Here is an 18,777-nt window from a genome sequence, read left to right as displayed (position 1 = left end):
CTCCTAGCCATCCATGCATGGGAAACATCACAGAATATTTGCCATTACTTTCATCAAATTACTTATGCTCCATGTGTCACTTGTGTACAGAGCCCTAAGGAGGAAAGTGACAACTAGAAGCATGAGGAAGGCACATTTGGGCCTCAAAGATCATGAACAGCATTTATTGATGTATTATTATTTATTTAGAAATTACATCCCACCTTTCAGCTACGATAGTCCCTAAGACAGCTTAAAATGCTACAGTGAGCTCACTGACCAGCTGGTATGGGAGGAAAGAGGGCCTACACTGATCCATTGTCCAGCAGTGACTAGATGGAGCTGAGCCATGCTCAAGCCTTTTTAGCCAACTGCATTTTTCATTAGCTCATCCATTTAATAAAATGCTTATCATGCTGCCTAAGTTTTGCCCAGATTAATTTCTTGCTAGCAAACTTTTTCTTTTTTTCCAGAGTAAAGTCTGCTACTTAAACATTTATCTGGAAGCACGTTCAGTATTCCAAATTTGTGGAAAATCTTGCTGATTTTTGGAGAGCATTCCAGAACCTTCAAGTTAGCCACTCCCCCTGGATAGAGGGCAGGGTCCAGTTGAGCTGATCTTCTCCAGAGGATGGAGCTACTTACTGTCTCAAACCAGACTGGATAAGCAAGGCAACCTCATCACCCCCACGCTCCCAAAGGTAGGTAAAAAAACCCTTTAACAATGCACCACCAGCATTGGAAAGAAAAATTAAACAACTGATAGTCAACCACGACATGAAGGACAAGGAGTCAGGAACTCTCCCGGAGCCCTTAATTACTACCTCCTCTTGTACACAAGGCATAACCCTGTGAAGATGACTGTCCACTGAATACAAGGGTGGGTGGAATGACCTCCAGAAGATATAGAGCATCATCACACGGGGGGGGGGGGGGAATCGCATTTCCTTACTGTCACTTCTCCGTCCCCGCTTCTGTCCCTCATTACTTCCTCATTCTTCCTGGCCAGGAAAGAGGAAGTAAACAAAGACTAAGTGGCCCATTCAGGGGCTGTTTTTATCACGCTGCTTTTCCTGCACACAGCAGGAGATTGTGGCACATTCCGTTTTTTTAAAGAAAAAGTCAATTTTGAGAGGGGGTCTATTTGCGATGGAAAAATGAGCGGAAGGAGCGGGAGGTGAACAGGAAGCAGACAACGTCTAAAGGACGCTCACACATCCGTAAGTGGGCAGTAGCAAGTGTGCGATAAAACGCTCGTCTGATGTCACTCATAGAGAACAGGAATTCATACTAAGAAAACTTCACTTTCTCATGTATCTTCTGGAGGGTATTCAGGAACCTTTGGAATGTGTAAGAGTAGAACCATCCCAGAGTGGGACAGGATTCAGATAACACACATCCTCTGAAACACTCTTCTAAAGGCAGCATCAGCAGAGGCAGACATCAATTTTACAGTATTTAGAGAAAGTGTTCAGAGAAGCACAGGTCCCTGCCCTGCCTATCACCTCCATGGAGACAGTGTCCTGAAAGGCTGCCTTAGAGGCCATCCCCTAAAAGAATGTGCTGTAATCCCGGAGGGAGGAGTCTTCCTTAGGGACCAGAACCCCAGTGCAATACATTCTTTCAGCCGATGCAATAATGTGACATGATCTATTCCAAGGTTTTGTCCTGGAATGATACGAATATTCTTCTGTACTGTAGCCATCCTTTCTAAATAGGAACAGAGCACCCATAAAACATTCAATTTGTGTGAAGCCTGTAGGCCTCTAGACATATTTATTATCACCCAGACATCCCACCTTAAGGGGACCAGACACAGAGGTCATCCAGTTAAGGGTAAAAGTGGATGGCCTTCATCCTTAGGTGGGCTGATACTATGGCCAAATGGCAAGACTGCCATGGTATGTGAATTGAAGGTACTTCATGTGACTTGACCTGACGGGAACATGGAGGTAGGCCTCCAAGGAAGACAGGAAATCTTCCTACGCCTCCCAAAGAAGGTGCTCTCCATATGTAACTAAGAAAGAAAAATATACTTTTTTAACAAGAAAAAACCTGCCGCAAATTGTTAGTGAGTGTGTTTAAACTGTGGTTATATAGCCACTGTGGTTAGGAATGGTTCACACAACATGCTAAGCCATAATATTTAGCTCAAAATGTTTAACCACCGTGGCTTAGTGTGTCTTCCGAACAGGGTCACTATCACAATCAGACCCTGTCTGCCATCCAGAGGGATGGCCTCCGGAAGTTAAAGAAGAATAAAATAATTCAGGTACCTACAAGTCCTTCATGCTGCTTATTATAAGGAAGTTCTATAATGGCCAGGAAGTATAGCCACTGCAAGAGGCAGTTCTGGGTGAGGAAGAGCCCAATGGCAGATGGTCCCTGCCAGGCCAATGAAGAGGAGGGGCTTGATGTCTTGTCTCCTCCTCCAAGGCAGCCAGGTGCAATTATGCTTGGTGGATATTCATTCTCCAAAAAAAACAACACAAAACCATTGTCCAAAAGTGAGGAAAGGGATATAACTTCCCCCAATATATTTTTTTTTTAAAAAAATGGAGATTCAGATTCCACCCCCCATTAAAATCTGCAAAAGAACTTTTAACTATGACAAATTCTCAGATCAAAACTTCAGTGGATTATGATTACAATTTGTTACTTATTTATTCATGTATTTACTTCACTTTATTTATATATCACCTTTCTGTAAAAGCAATCAAGGCAATTTACCATTTCAAATAATGGTTTACAATCTAACAAATACCTAGCTCTACCCCAAGTTCCATTTCACGGCCACACTAAGACTGTGATAAATACCCTTATGAATAAGTATTGTCTTTCCTGTTGGAAATAATGCATAGCATTGATAGCCGCTTTCCTAAGCAGTCCTCCTAAAGTAAAAATTACTGGGGATCATCTCCACACTTTTGAAGGGCTGAGAGAATGGCCACTATCACTTAATATCATTTATCATCCTTACGAGAATAAATGAAATCGCTTGGCATTGAGCAGTTTTTTCTTTGTCAACCCTACACTGAAGGAAATACTGCTTAATGAACAAAAGGCATATTTATGTAGTTAAATATCTGCCAAATAGATTTATTGAAACGTATCTCTCAAGGCCTCAAAGATTGCTCTAGGAAATATTCCAGTGCAAAGGAGCAAGGAAACTCCATATGCCTGTGCCACGGCCATCTGCTGACCAGCTGTTTACTTTCTGCATTGATTTGATCTGTCATTTCTGAATTTGGTTCAGAACCTATTCCTGAATATGACAGTTTCTTAGAAACTAACAGTTATTTCAGATTTGAGAACTTTCCATCACCACAGTACAGGGAACTAATGGGAATCAAGAATTTTGTGTAAATTTTATCGGGCTACACTGGCTGGCCCCACTGTTGATGAGTGACAGCCCAACCCCAGAACTTCTGCTGGAGTTCTAGAAATGAAGGCAGTTAGGTTGGCTCTGGGCAGCTGCACAGACACTTGCTTCAGAGGCTGGCAGAGGAAACTGACTAGCCTAGTAAATGTCTGTCTGATATCAAGTTGACTGCCTATTTGTCCCTTTATTCAGCCGAGAGTGCTCTATGTTCTGTTCAAATTCTCACATTATTTGCAACCTATACTCAAGACACCATAACCCTTGAGAGGATGCTAGCTTTTCGAATGTTAACAAAAAAAGAGGGTAAGTTTCTAAGATACATTAGAAACTGTCCCATTTATTGAGGCCCATTACTTTTGGAGTCAATGAGTCTTTCTTAAAGATTGACACTGGTGGAACTTCTTGAAATTGACATGCAATGAATCAGAGTGTTGGATTATCTCAAGAAGTCCTGTCTCAATTATTATTATTATTTATTTTTATTTTTATTATTAATTTATATAGCACCATCAGTGTGCATGGTGCTGTACAGAGTAAAACAGTAAATAGCAAGACCCTGCCGCATAGGCTTACAATCTAATAAAATCATAGTGGAACAATAAGGAGGGGAAGAGAATGCAAACAGGCACAGGGTAGGGTAAACAGGCACAGGGTAGGGTAAAACTAACAGTATAAACAGTCTCAAGAAGTTGATTCAATGCATGATTGATTATCCCAAGTAACTCCTTTTAGAAAATAAATGTAGTTGACGGTGAGGGAATCTTTGGCTTCAAATATTCTGGGTCTCAGTGAACTGCATGTTGGGGGGGAAGATCCCAACCAAGAATAATCTGTAAAGAGATCTTGGGGTTGTGGTGGACAGTTCGATGAAAATGTCAACCCAGTGTAAACTGCTGTAAATCTCAACTGCTGTAAAGAAGGCAAACTCCATGCTAGGCATCATTCGAAAAGGAAATGAGAATAAAACTGCCAGTATCATACTTCCTTTATACAAATCCGTGGTTTGACAACACTTAGAATACTACGTACAGTTCTGGTCACCACACCTAAAAAAAGTTTTTACAGAGCTGGAGACAGTGAAGGAAAGGGTAACTAAGATGGTCAAGGGGCTGGAGCATCTCTCCTATGAGGGAAGGTTATGACAGCTGGGATTGTTTAGATTGGGAAAAAAACTGATAGGTGTACAAAATTATGCATGATGTGGAGAATAATCTGGGGTCATCCCATGAAGCTGATTGGTGGGAGATTCAGGACAAATAAAAGGAAGTTCTTCTTCACACAGTAAAGGGGGGGTGGATAAATTCCTGGAGGAGAAGGCTATCAATGGCTACTAGCCCTGATGGCTATGTGCTACCTCCAGTATCAGAGGCAGTAAGCCTGTGTGCACCAGTTGCTGGGGTACACGGGTGGGAGGGTGCTGTTGGAAGCCTGTCTTTCCCTAACTACCCTTATTGCAGCACAGGTTGCTGTGTTGTCTGAACCCAGACAGGTGCATACGGCAGTGGCTTCCATAACCCCTACAACAAGCCATGGGTTGCAGGATGGTTTGGAAGTCACTTCCACCCTGCATTTCGATGACATGGCAACCCATGCTGCAGCGAGGGTAATTAGGGAAACAGTGGGCATGCGAACAGCGCACGTGGGGCAGGAAAAAGAAGCCACCATGGCTTCTTTTCCTCTTATCATCCCAAACCTGGCCAAGTTAGACATAACACCATTCTTGCAATTAGCAATTGTGTGAATGGTTCTTTTAAACAGTAAATAGGAGGCACAAAAGGCCTGATCCAAACTGAGACCGCAGGGGTGGGGCAGGGAGTATGGAGATTTTACTCCCAACTCCCTGCTCCCTGTTTCAATCCTGATCTGAGTTGGGGGCTTCACGCTTGATATCTTGTTACATTTCAAACAATCCCTAAACACATACATTCATAAATACTTTGGTCCTTGGAGCATCAGACTTCTGCAAGGAGGATAGATAGATAGATAGATAGATAGATAGATAGATAGATACTATATATGCATGCGTGCGTGCACACACACATATTATACAGAATACTTACTTTTATGAAGTCTCCAAATATGATTGGCTTAGATACAAATGAGTCTGGATCAACTCCGACTCCAAAATGTTTGCCTACAAATTAAAATTGATTTTTATTCAAGTATGTACAATGTTTTTATATTAAACATAATGTATACTGGAAAAGTAAGTATCCTTACTGGCCATGTCTGCTAATATAGAATAAAAATATTGTTTATCTTCATTACAGATGAGACGGTCATGAAAAACTCTCAGGCACTCATGACAGAACAGCTTGAATACCTGGGCTTGGTCTCGAACTGACACAGAGTCACACTGCAATATGCCTGCGTAGAAAAATACATGGAAGAATACTGTCACTTGCACAAGAAACTACTACCAATAGTTTAAAAACAAGTTTGAAATACAAAATACTTAGAAGATTTCAGAGGTTCTAAAATCACTACTGATAGTTGATAGACATTAGAGGTGTGCACCGCCTCCCAGAATTTGATTCAGACATTAATTTGACTCCTTAGAAAACATCTTGATTCTGCTTCCGAGGTCATCCACTTCACCTTGGGTACTGAGCCCAAGCTGAGATCCAGAAATCTGAGGCTTTGAGCCTCGCATTTATCATAAAATAAATATAATGGGAATTCCCCCCCCCCCAAAAAAAATGTCTATAATCTTTCCCCCCTCTTTGTTAGAATTGGATATTTGCAGGCATAGTAGCTCCTTAAGATGGGATTATGCCTGCCAAATGTCAACAAAATAGGTACAATAAAGTCTACATCCCTTTATATTTTGCTTTATATACATATAAAAGAGAACTGCTGATACCTTCATTATTTGCAGGGATAGCTGTCCCTTTTGAGGGACTCAAACCTGCCAAGTTTCAGATGAACAGTGTTGACACTTTGACTGTATCCTAAAGAGGATATACTTATTACCCTATTTTCCTTGGTAACAACTATTCTGAAAATGACAGACAGCCTAGTGGTGTCCCTAAGTAAGAAACGTGCAAATTTTCAGAAGGATAGGTGCAGTGGTTTGTGTGAAAGGGGGATGCCTCAACTTTAGGGAGAGGGAGTGATTCACTTCCCCTTCCCTCCCCTCCCCCATTGGTGTTTGAGCAATTTGTATGAAAATGGCATACATAATATCCTCAGCAAGAAACCTCCAGTTTCTGTGTGTGTGTGTGTGTGTGTTTTCATAGTGAAGCCTGGTGGCTGCCCCCCACAACAACAGTGACTGGAGTCCCTGGCAAAATGTGCTCTGATTGGAAGGCGGACTTGTCACTCCCTCCCTCCCACTGTTCAACAGTGTTTTAGAGAAACAAATCCAAAAACTTATATTTGCGCGTCTCTGAGCACAAATTGGTAACAAAGCTTTGTTCTGGGACGAGCCCGAGACCGTGGGAAAAGTCGGGGTTAAAGGGTATGCCGATATCCCGGGATCACCCCGGGATCATGGCTCTCCCTGCTCCTGGGATCTCCTGTGCGTCATGTGGACGCACAGGGATGATCCCAGGGTGATCCCCGGGATATTGGCAGGTCTAGACATGCCCACAATAGATTCAGGTACCATCACAAGCGGTTTCTTTATTTCTATAATACATGAGAAAACATGTATTATGTTTTCTCATGTATTTCTGAGAAACTCAGAAGTTTCTCAAGAAACTTCTGTGGAGCTGCATGGCGCACTGCCTCAGCTCTAAGGCCAACACTAAGAGAGAAATGGGGGGAGGTTCCACTTGAGCATCTTCAGAGAACTAACACTGGCTCTCTTAAAGTTTGTGTGTGTATCACCAACAACCCACTCTAAAACTTAATGAATTGCACTGCTGCTACAATGAATTTCACAGCCCACATCTGCATTTATTTCTCTAAAACACCAACTGTTCTGTCCTGTCCTGAGCCTTGCCTGTGCGGCTAGAAACTGAAAGATGCAGCACAGCATCCCTGTTGCTGCTCTCAGAATGACGTCATGACTGGAAGCCAGAGGGGGGAAGTGGCCACCCCCCTTGTCCTTATGAGCAGATGCCCATGGAACCAGTTCCAAGCATCTCAAAATCAAGTCTCAAATTAGAAGGTGTGGGGATATAAGCAGCATAAATTCCACAAAAACAACAAATACCAACAAAAGACAGAACCTATAACACAACTGCAGCTATAACTCAGTCTGATAAAACATAATCAGGAGATGGCCAGAATAAAGAAGTAAATTTCGGGGCCTTCTGTACCTGTAATGAAAGGCCCCTGGTGGCAACTTATTCCAGAGGCGTGGGGCTACTGCAGAAAAGACCCTCTCTCCCACCTAACTGCCCTCACTGGTGGGAAAGTGAGAAGGGCCTCACTTGCTGATCTTAAAAGTGCAGGCAGGCTGATGAGGGTGAAAGTGATCCTTCAGGTAATTTGGTCCCAAACTGTTTAAGGCTTTAAAGATCAAAACCAACACTTGAAACTGGGCTCAGAAACAACTAGTAACCAGTGCAGATGACACGGGGAAATAAAAGCTGCATTTGTGTCTGTATGTAGTATGGACAATACACCCCTCAAGCTCTCTGGAAGAAAGGTGTGATATAAATGGTTTGGCTACTTAATAGCAGAAAATATTCACATGCATGTTATATTACAAGATGAAACAGAAGGACACCCTGGTTTCAAATATAAGAAAGGCGATGATATAACAAAGGGTAGCTAGGGAGTACCGTATTTCTTCGATTCTAAGACGCACTTTTTTCCCTAAAGTAACAGCTCTAAAAATTGGGTGCGTCTTAGATTCGATGGCGCCTTAGAATCGAAGAAATACGGTAATTACATTTGTCGAGTCTGCAGCGGGACAGGCGGGGAAAGAGGGTAGGGGGTGAAGAGCGAGCGAGAGAGAAGGGAGTGGAGAGAGAAGCGGTGGGGGGAGAGGGGCAACGTCTCGGAGCATCTCAAACGTTGCCGCTGGGAGCCGGCTGGGAGGGACCCCAGCTCCGGCATGCCAGCGAGCTTCCAAAGAGCTCGGCCTCGCCTCTGTTAAGGAGATGGGAAGCGGAAGAATCACCTGAGCAGCGCTGGTTGGGCTCGCCCGCCCACCCCCTCCCGTCCGTGTGAATGGTGCAGACCAGCTTTTGAATGCATGTGTGGCTGTCCGTTCCCAGGCAGGGGACGATTGGTTCCTGCTTCCCATTCATGTAACCTGCCTCTATGCGTGTGGGTGTGCGCGCGCGCGCGTGTCTGTGTCTCGCTCGCTCCCTGTTCCTCTCCCCCTCCGCTGCGTGTATGTACCGTAAAATTGCTTTGCTGGCTGATTGGAGAAATTTTTTTTTTCTTTGAATCAAAGCTTTTTTTCCCTGTTGGTGGTACTGAAATTAGTGTGCGCCTTAGATTCGATGGCGTCTTACAATCGAAGAAATACGGTATATCCCAGGCAAGAGTAAAGTACTTGCTTCTCATTAGTTAAAATCCCAATCTAACATATTACTATCAAATATTTTCTATCTGCTACACAACCACTGAGGTGGAATATTAACAGAGATGAAGATATAAGAAATATGGACGGATGAAATTTAATCCTGCCTCCAACACCAGGAAAAATTCATAAGAAGACTGATACCCATATTCACCAAACCTGTTGCATAATATTGTAGATTGAGGAATACATTGTAGTAGACTCCAAAAAGCAATCACTTTATGCTGTGAAGCATGATATTTGATTTCCTTTAGTAGCTTAAAATGGATAGCTGTGACTGTTGTTTTTAGAAATAAAATTGGGCTGCTATGGGAATGCATTGCGGCTGACAATTCCTGCAACTAAGAATTCCGAAGGTTGGTCTCATATTAAATAGTAACTTATTGCTATTATTTTAGAGTACATTGTTCTTTGGTGGGTTTTTTTTAGTAGTTTGTATTTTGCTTAATAAAAGAGAGGGTGTAAAACCGAAAGGCTTTCTTTAACAAGGCCTCCCAAAATTTCAAACAACTCAGTTCCCCCCCCCCACACACACACTTTAAGCCAGGGGGTAGGGAACCTCTTTCATCCTGAGGGCCGAATTCAAGTTCAGAGATGTTCCTGGGGAGGGGGGCACAATCTTATGGTGGGCAGGGTCAAAGGCAATAGGGGTGGGGCCAAAATGCCAAAAATAACAGCATATTTCAGCTTAAAGCCCTTGCTGAGCCTTAGAAGAGGCATTTCAACCTTTCAAAATGGAACCCATGCAAAACTTGGTAAACCACAAGTGGTCAGGGTTCCCATTTGGGGAAACCTGGAGGACCAGATTGAGACCCTACGGAGGCCAGATTTTGCCTGCAGGCCTGAGGTTCACCACCCTTGCTTTAAACTTTCCGTGAGAATATGCACAATTTGGACCCTCAAAAACAAAACGTTTAAAGCTCTGCTGTATAATTTCTGTTTTGATCACAAACATCGTCAACAACAAAAACACTAAATAGTAAAGGTATAGACCTTGTTCTAGAATGTCCTGTCTTATGTCTTCTTTACAGAATAGGAAGCAACTAAACATTGATAAGTATACTCCCCATTTTAACCCAGTTAAAATGGGTAGTATTCCATATAAAAATGATGAGATGATAAAAAAATAGATGGGATGGAAGGTGTTCTTACGAAAAGGATTAAATGGGGGTAGTAAACTAAAGTAACAATATATGATACATAATAGATGGGGTGCTTCCATTATTAAACAATATTTATGTTTCACTGCTAGATTTGTTGGTCACAATGACTACTGACGAAAACCCCTATTTGATTCTGGACTCACCCTTTTTTGGTTCTACACTTGTCCCCTTTTCTTGTGCAGCCCCCAATAGGTCATCCAACACCTAATGTGGCCCCCAACCCAAAAATGGGTTGTGCACCCCTGCTCCACCCACTGGTTAGGGAATTCGCCCAAGCTCTACCCAAGCAAGCAGTGATGAGCAGCCAGCCATTCATGGTGAGCATTTCTGGAAACCCTTATTGCTGCTGTTTCAAAACTCATTGGGACATTGAAAATTAACACGTTATTAGAGTTGCTGGGGAACTGGCAAAATGGTCCCACAGACAGCAGCAACAGAGGGTGGTAAATAACAGAGCTGTGCTAGCTAAGCTGAGCAGAGCATGGGCACACCTGTGCAACAATCCCATGCATATCTAGTCAGAAGGAAGTCCCTTTGAGATCAATGGGACCTCCTTCCAGGTAAGTCAATGTAGGATTGCAGCATAAGAATGGATTCTCACTGATCCAGCATAACTCAACATGCTCTTCACGTGTTGAAGAGATACATGTTAAAGGTAATTTTTGTGGTAAGTATATTGGAAACACTGTGAGTTCGGAGAGTACATCTATCCGGAAATATTATAAAACTACATGTGTTGTCATTGTGCACATCTGTTGCATATACAAGAGTCTCAGATGGCAAAGTGTTTTCAAATTCCTGAGCAAGCTGAGCCACCAAATGTTACTAGTATGATCTCTGACATTTTGCATTGTAGACATCATTATGAATAACACATGGTGTGGATGAGCTAACAGCACAACTTATCTTACACATGGTCACACTGGCTATCCTCCTCTCTTTGTCACAATTCTCTATTATTCCTATTTTTCTCTAGTCTCTTCAAACTAGTTTTCACTGTTCAGATATTTACAGTAGCTCTGAAGATATACAATGTAGTTCTTCATTATTAATGCCAATATTTTATGAAGTTATTTAAAGCTAAAATGTGCACACAGGCAATGGACTGAAATATAGAACATATAATATTGAAATTGAAAAGTATGTGATGGCTGGTGAGAAATTATTAGAGAAAATAATGATTGAAAATAAGAGCTCAGAATTGGAAAGAAAATGTGCCGTATTGGAAACACACACATTACCTTGCACGCACTTTGACAAATCACGTAAATTAAACACATAATGGGATTTTGCTGGTGTTGGGAGAAGATCAATGCTCATTCTTTGATATATTTCAACAGCAGCATCCACAATACTTTTTGCACTCTGTTTTACCACTGAAGAGAAGTCAGCCAAAAAGCCTTTTAGAATAGCCTAGACCGTGGAAAAATGACATAACAAAACTTTAAAGCGCAAAGTAAAAGTAAAGTTTTATTTTGCTTCTCTCTTTTACTCTAGTCAACCTAGCTGTAATCCCAAAATTTCTTTTTAAAACTGTAACTACAATTCTTCATATGAACTTTAAAAACACCCTGTATTCATATAAGATAACTGTTTCCACTAATTGATGTACTGTGCAGCCATTTCTCATATCCAGAAAGCTTCCCAGTTCGATATGTACAAACAAATCCATTATATTCAATGGAGAAGCATTTAGAGGAATAAGAGCTATGTGAGCACTGCGGAACAAACAAGGCTCTGGACAACTGTCCATGACTTTATCATCCTCAATGGCGAATATTTCACTATGCCCCTGTGTGACTCAGTGGACATGGCTGGAATGTCTACATTTGGCTTGCACTGTTGCTCTTTTAAAAATTGCTTTAATTTGTGAAGCCACAGGAAAGGGTGATGGCACCAAGCACTGTTACAAAGGTTCTAGAAGGTGTGCAGAACATTTATTGTATCAAGCAAATAATGAATGTACCAACGTGTTTCATCCTAAAAAGTCCCTCTTCAAGAGAATATATATATATAAGTTACTTTGAATCAGACGCAGTCATGTCTAGCTCACTGTTCTGTTACATAGCTACATTCAGTTATATATTCCCTTGATAAAGGCTTGTTTCCTTTATCATCATCTCAGAAGACGAAGAAAATGGAAATTTCCTTACCATGAATTTTTGTTCTCAGAGCTAGAGGATGGAATTCCTTTACTTTGGGATGGAACCTCCCTCTGGACTCTAGATAGAGTTGATTTGTTACCTCTTCAGGGGAAGGAGCCATCCTGCCCTCCCAGACTGGACTGGTAGAGCAGAGGTAGCAACAGGAAACAACGAGGAATCTCTGCCTATCTCCCCACATGTGTGGTTGTGGCAGAAGCCAAAACTACCCCAAACTATTCCTCCTCAACAGAATAATACAGAATGCCCTCTGTGGAGCTTTGAGAACAAAAAATCACGGCAAGGAAATTTCCGTTTTCTCTAGAGCTCCATGGAGAGCATTCCTTTCCTTTGGATGTAACAAAGCACTATATCAACGGGGCAGATAACGGACCAGTATTCAATGCAGCAGAAACTTCTACAACACTTTGTGCCCTCAAAGCTGCATCTTCTGAAGAAGCAATGCCAATTTTGTAATGCTTAACTAACATGGGAACTGATGCCCACGTGGCTGCTTTACATATGTCCAGGATGCGAAAATCTCCCTTCAAGATGGTAGATGTCCACTCCTGGCCTCCTCAAAGGAACAGGATAGGGAGACCATCACAGGTGTCGTAGAGGCCTACAGGAAGGCTATCTTATCCCATTTTTGCATCAAGATGCCTGTGGTTTCAGATGACACAGTGTGGTGTCCCCAGAAAGCTGAGTCTCCAAGAGGTCTTGAATTAAAGAGCCTGGTCGTTGAATTGGAATGGTCAAAGCTCCTCCACTGAGACCTGTTCTTCATCTTTACCACTGTTTTTTTTGCCCCTTTCAGATTCATCCCCAACATAAGAAAGTTTAAGCCTTTTACTACTGCTTCCTCCCCTCAGCCCCCTGAGTCCTTACATAGGCTTGTTGATTTCTCGAGCCTATTTTTTCTTCCTTGCAGGTCAAGAGGAAGAGGGGATGAGGCTAGCTGAACCCTTAGAGATAGATGCCAAAGGGTAGGGTGACCATATGGAAAACTCCATTGTATAGAAAAGGGAATTTCAGCAGGTGTCATTTGTATGTAAGCAGCTGGTGAAATTTCCTCTTCATCACATTTTGTATCTGGTCAAGAGGGCAGGGCTCCTGCAGCTTTAACTGTTGTGATGAAGAGGGAATTTCACTAGGTGCTGCACGCATACAAATTACTCCTGCTGAAATTCCCTTTTTTATACAACTGTTATCCTTTCCATATGGTTAGCCTACTAAAGGGAAGCCCTAATGGAATCTAGAGGAGGAGGAGGAGAATCTAAACTCCCATTTGTGGCTGTGGGAAAACTTCCTCCTAGGGCAGGATCTACACTACTGCTTTAAAGTGCTTTATAAGAGTTTCGACAACTGTTGGGGCCCAGGACACACTGCATATACAGTTGTCAAAACTGTTATAAAGCACTTTAAAGCAGTAGTGTAGATCCGGCCTAGATCTATGGTGCTTTCTCTTTTTTCCCCTTTTACAGGACAAAAGAGAAACCAAGAAAGATCCCACCCTGGGAGTTTAATTCACTTTTGAAACCCAGATGGAAACCAGATTTTGAAACCAGGCTGCAAACTGAGCCACGGATCCTTCCCACACAAGGTCTAGCATTGCGCGTGGGCCTACAACACTGACCTCTGAGTTCTGGTGCTGAGGAGCATGCTCTTCCCCTTTCGGTGCCAAACTTGCACCGCAATTATCAGGCTCGTCTGGTTGGCCACCAATTGATGCTTCCAAGTCCAATCCAGGACTGGTGCATCTTTCAACCATGATGGAGAGGGCCAGCGGAATGGTTGGGGCTCAACACTCTCTACCTGCCCTCTCTATAGGGAGAGGAGAGGAGCAGGGGCAGCTGTCCCCCTGGCCACCACAGCTCTTGCTTGCTCCAAAGGCCTGGGAAAAGCAGCAGGGCAGGCTGCTGGCTTCCAAGCTGAATGGAGGTTGGCTGCTTGTGAGTGTAACCCTGGGGAAGCTATGTGAAGCTGGATCTCTGGTAAGGAACAATTACCTGCCCAAGGAATAAAACTAGGAGCAAAAGTAAAGGAAAAACTAAAGTAACTACGAAGCTGGGCTGTTAAGAGCACTAGCTCAACTTGACTGCATGGCTTGCTAGGCAGAGCCAGTCTGGGAGGACAGGATGTCTTCTCCCCCTGAAGAAGCGACAAATCAGCTGTCTACATGGCCCAGAGGGAGACGCCATCCCAAAGTGAAGGAATACCCTCCTGGGAGCTTTGAGAAACATATTTTAACCTGCGGTGCACTGGGACATTGAATACTGACTTCAGTTTACAACACAGCCTCTGTTAACTTACATGCTTTTTATACTGTATTTATTATTATTATTATTATTATTATTAATTTATTTATTTATATAGCACCATCAACGTACATGGTGCTGTACAGAGTAAAACAGTAAATAGTGAGACCCTGCCGCATAGGCTTACATTCTAATAAAAACCAGGATAAAACAATAAGGAGGGGAAGAGAAAGCAAAGGCACAGGGTAGGGTAAACAGGCACTGGGTAGGATAAAACTAACAGAATAAAGTCAGAACAAAATCAAGTTTTAAAAGCTTTAGGAAAAAGAAAAGTTTTTAGCTGAGCTTTAAAAGCTTGTGTTTGTGTTTTTAACCTGTTGGTTGTTTTATTATGGTTTTAATTTTTGTGAACCGCCCAGAGAGCTTCAGCTATTGGGCGGTATAAAAATGTAATAAATAAATAAATAATAAATAACGTTCTTGTAAATTAATCCAGTGGTAGACAACTGAATGTTGCTAGGCCAAACCCAGTATATAGTCACCTACCTTTTGTCCCAGCACTCCCCAATGCTCTCTTAACCAAAGAAAATGAGACTTTTAGCCAAATTAGAATCTTCAGAAGGGAGGAGAAACTTCAGAAATATGTTTCTGTCATTCGCTCCTCTCCTTCCTAGCAAGCGAGCATGCCACTGTAGGGATTTTGTTCTCATTCACAGATGTGTAAATGAGAAGGGCCTTGTTCCCTATCTCCTGCTCTATGCCAAACATTCTCCTGCTCAGCAATAAGTTGCCAACTTCTGATGCAATTCAGTCTCAAAGCTACAGAAATAAAGGTAGGGTGAATAAAATATAGGCATGAATAAATATATTAATATGAGGGGCACTGTATGAACAAAAAGTGATGTAGTGCCTACTGCAGTTTTGTTTGACAATGACAATTCTTACTATTATCTGCAACATTTGATCCACATGCAAAAACAAGCAACCCCACCCACCCAGATGCGTATTTTAAGTGCTACAAAGTTGCGCCCACATTACCTAGTAAAAATGAAAATATTAGGGAAAGCGAATTTACAATTATATAGGATAATCTAAGCTAGACTTTGAGAAAGTCTGCCTTGTCACAATAATATTCATAATTTTCAAAGAATTTAGCTGTGTGTAAAGAAGAGAGTAGGAAAGGGACATTTGGGCTGCAAACCTATACCCATTTACATGGAAGTAAGGCCTGTTGAACTCGATGGAACTTATTTCTCAGTACACATCTTTTGACTGCACTGTTAAGACCACATTTGAAGTATACGTTTCCTTAAATGAAGCAAAAACGAATTGAAGCAGGTTTGGAAGGTGACTAATTGGGTAGTTATTCAGATATAGAGTATCCAAAGTACACTGAAATGAATTCAGATCAGGGCTTTCTGTGCATTCATTACTAATCCTCAATAAGAAGCATGCATGTACATCAAAAATGTACAACACGTCAGAAAGTGACACGGGCTACAAAGGATCTGTCTAGGTCCAGTTATCACAGAGAGTGTGTTATGACAAAATACACAGAACTATCTATTTTTTATCTTTGGAACATTGAGGAAGTTGCTACTGACCTGAAAAATTTGTTTAAGGCTATGCTCAGAGGGTGTTGGAAGACACAGCATAGCAAAGTGTCTTATGAAACGTGGTGTCACTGGGTTACGTCCACCACCGGGAGGAGCACAGGCTGAAGAAATAGTTACATCCTAAGGGTGAAAGATCACAGAAAATTTGTGTCAGAACATAATACTTAGTGTTGTCTTCAATCCTCTGAAGCCCTGTTTCTTATGTTAAAATATCTGGATTTTTAGCAAACTACAGTTCAGCTAACATGACTGATTCCCTATTCTTATTTTTAATTTGGCATCAAGGTGTATTTATGATCTGGTATACTATAAAAGTCAAGACAGTTCAACATAGAGTAAATTTATTTGTGCTGTCTTGCTCTTTGTCTCATTCTACGCTCTCCCATAACCTTTGAATGTAAAGGTTTCCCCAGGTTTGAAGTTTGCAGACAACTCTGTAAGTACTGACTCTGCCAAATACAAGAGGAACTGGATCAGAAAACTGCTGTACTCTGGTGGATTGTCTCCTGAGGCTATTACAAACCAACAGAACCAAGTCTTCACTAGTTTACACAAGGCCCAATGACTAGGCTCACAAATTAGAATAAGTGGCTTTCTTTTGTCCCACATGTCACTCAACAGTCTGTCATTTCATCTTTCTCAAGCTATATTTGTCAGATACATTCCATTTTGGCTCCAACTTTTGACAAAACTTTTTCAGGGTATTTGACATATATCTGGAATATTTAAAGAAACAATGGTCATGGAGAGGTATCGCATCTTAAACTTAGAAAGTGTGCAGGAGACACCACCACTGAGAGGTTTCTCTCTGAAACAAGCTGAGATAGGTGGTTATTACGCCTCATGTCCTTGCAAAAAAGGAAGGGATTATCTTATCTTGCCTCCATTCCTCCTGACATTTCCTTCTACTAATGCTATATCTGACCACACACAGCATAACACCAGACCAGAAAACACCTTGTAAGACTTGCTGAGCTTCCCAAAGGAAGAATGGGATATAGAGGTAATAAATACGTCTACACAGGGACAGTGCTCACATTCCCAGGTATCATGAATCCAATTTCTTCCTGCATCTACTGTACTTTCTTTCTTCTATTGCTCTGATCAGAAAGTCTTTTGTATGCAATGGCTTACCACACCATCCTTTTTTAGCAATTTGTGACAAGCAAAAGTCATTAGATTCACACGGCAAAGTGCTGCAGACAGTTTGTTACACGAGACAGACTCCCTATTGCATTTTAAGCAGCTACTATGTAGCTTCTTGTCTGTGTGAACTGGAATGGAGATGCTGGTCTGACCATTTAACAAATCCCATATCACCAGCTATACTGGGGGTCAATCTTCAAGCTTTTCTGTGGGCAATTAACTTTGTTTTTAGACAGCTGGTGTCAGAATAGAGAGATTTCAGATTATAATATCCAAAGGCGCAACTAAGTGAATGCAGACTTACTTGTATTTCCTTCCAAAACATTTTTTCTCTGTCATAGAACCCTCCAAAATCCTGGTACTGTCTAAGTAGCTCAATTGGGGGTTGAGAGCCGTAACGATCCAGTTTAGGCATGTTTAGATCATCCACAAAAATGACAACTCTTTTTTTCCCTGGTGCTCCTAAGCAATAACAGAGTAGACAATTCACTGAAAGTAACTCTCCCTAAAGCAACAAAACTACACACAGAGTATTTACACTTCAAAAGGTAGCTAGTTCCCAGTGACACAGTATGTGCATCCTTGAGTTGAAAAGGACAGTTGATTAACCAAAAGTTGATTATTTCAAGTCTTTAAATTTTCTTAATATATGTCACAGCAGAATATCAGTAAATAATGAATCAGTCTGGTTTTATTTATTTATTTTCGCATTTATATCCCGCCTGTCTTCCTCCAAGGAACCCAAGGTGGCATACATAATCATCCTCTCCATTTTTATCCGCACAACAACAGCCCCGTGAGGTAGGCTGGGCTGAGAGTCTGTGACTGGCTTTTGTGATGGGTTTTGTGATCATAGGCTCTTTCCCACAAATGACTATGTAATTCCACGGCATACTACATTATAGTAGAATGTGATGATTTTCAAACTGGTCTTTGCACCAAATTGGTGAATTCATAAGTTTGGATAAGAACAAAGGCCAATTCAGGAATACAGTTTTGCAAATTAGGATTTGTCTCACTGATATATTTTGGAGGAATTTAAAAAGACTGCTGCTAAGATATGACAAAAATAAATATGAATACAAAACTACAGATTGTTTATTGCCCTGATGCTAAACGCAACAGAGTATTTTCTGGATGAATATGCTGTAATACGACAAAACAAATGTTGGTTTTTATGTTTGCCTGCAGTTACATAAAACTGTTTTCCTTCAATGAAACCCAACATTTTGATCCAAATTCACTTTTAGGCGATTTTAATCAGCAACCCTAGCAATTACTATGACCTGAATTGACATTGGTGTGGATGTTCAATATATCTGATTTGATTGTGTGCTTAGATAATGCACTTGATTGGATTTACTTCTTAAGTAAAACAAATGCTATATTATTCTGCACATTTTATATTGTTTTACAGTTTATAGGAGTGGGCAATGATCAACAGCAGGGAATTCCTGCGTATGGGGCAGTATACGTGAGAGATGGTGAGGAGGATGACTGAAATACGCCCACAAGAAAGATTAACTTCAGGTTAAATAAATCTCTTTTCATTATAATATGCTAAACAAATATATTAGGTTTTTCAAATGTCAATGCTGCCCTCCTGTGTA

General features: G+C 41.5%; 1 protein-coding gene across 1 annotated transcript in view; it reads right to left on the bottom strand.

Moving 5' to 3' along the window:
• Positions 1 to 18,777, bottom strand: part of DNAH6 (dynein axonemal heavy chain 6) — a 168,865-nt gene that overhangs the window by 87,822 nt on the left and 62,266 nt on the right. The window contains exons 40-44 of the mRNA XM_063129118.1: positions 17,472 to 17,629; positions 16,010 to 16,141; positions 11,248 to 11,419; positions 5,582 to 5,728; positions 5,422 to 5,495 (exon numbers count right to left, since the gene is read on the bottom strand). Of these exons, the coding sequence (XP_062985188.1) occupies positions 5,422 to 5,495; positions 5,582 to 5,728; positions 11,248 to 11,419; positions 16,010 to 16,141; positions 17,472 to 17,629 (683 nt within the window). The remainder of the gene's footprint in view (positions 1 to 5,421; positions 5,496 to 5,581; positions 5,729 to 11,247; positions 11,420 to 16,009; positions 16,142 to 17,471; positions 17,630 to 18,777) is intronic.

This window comes from Elgaria multicarinata, chromosome 6, assembly GCF_023053635.1.
Source record: "Elgaria multicarinata webbii isolate HBS135686 ecotype San Diego chromosome 6, rElgMul1.1.pri, whole genome shotgun sequence".
Lineage (NCBI taxonomy): Eukaryota > Metazoa > Chordata > Lepidosauria > Squamata > Anguidae > Elgaria > Elgaria multicarinata.
The sequence above is the reverse complement of the archived record's forward strand: the minus strand, read 5'-3'. Positions and strand labels throughout refer to the sequence as shown.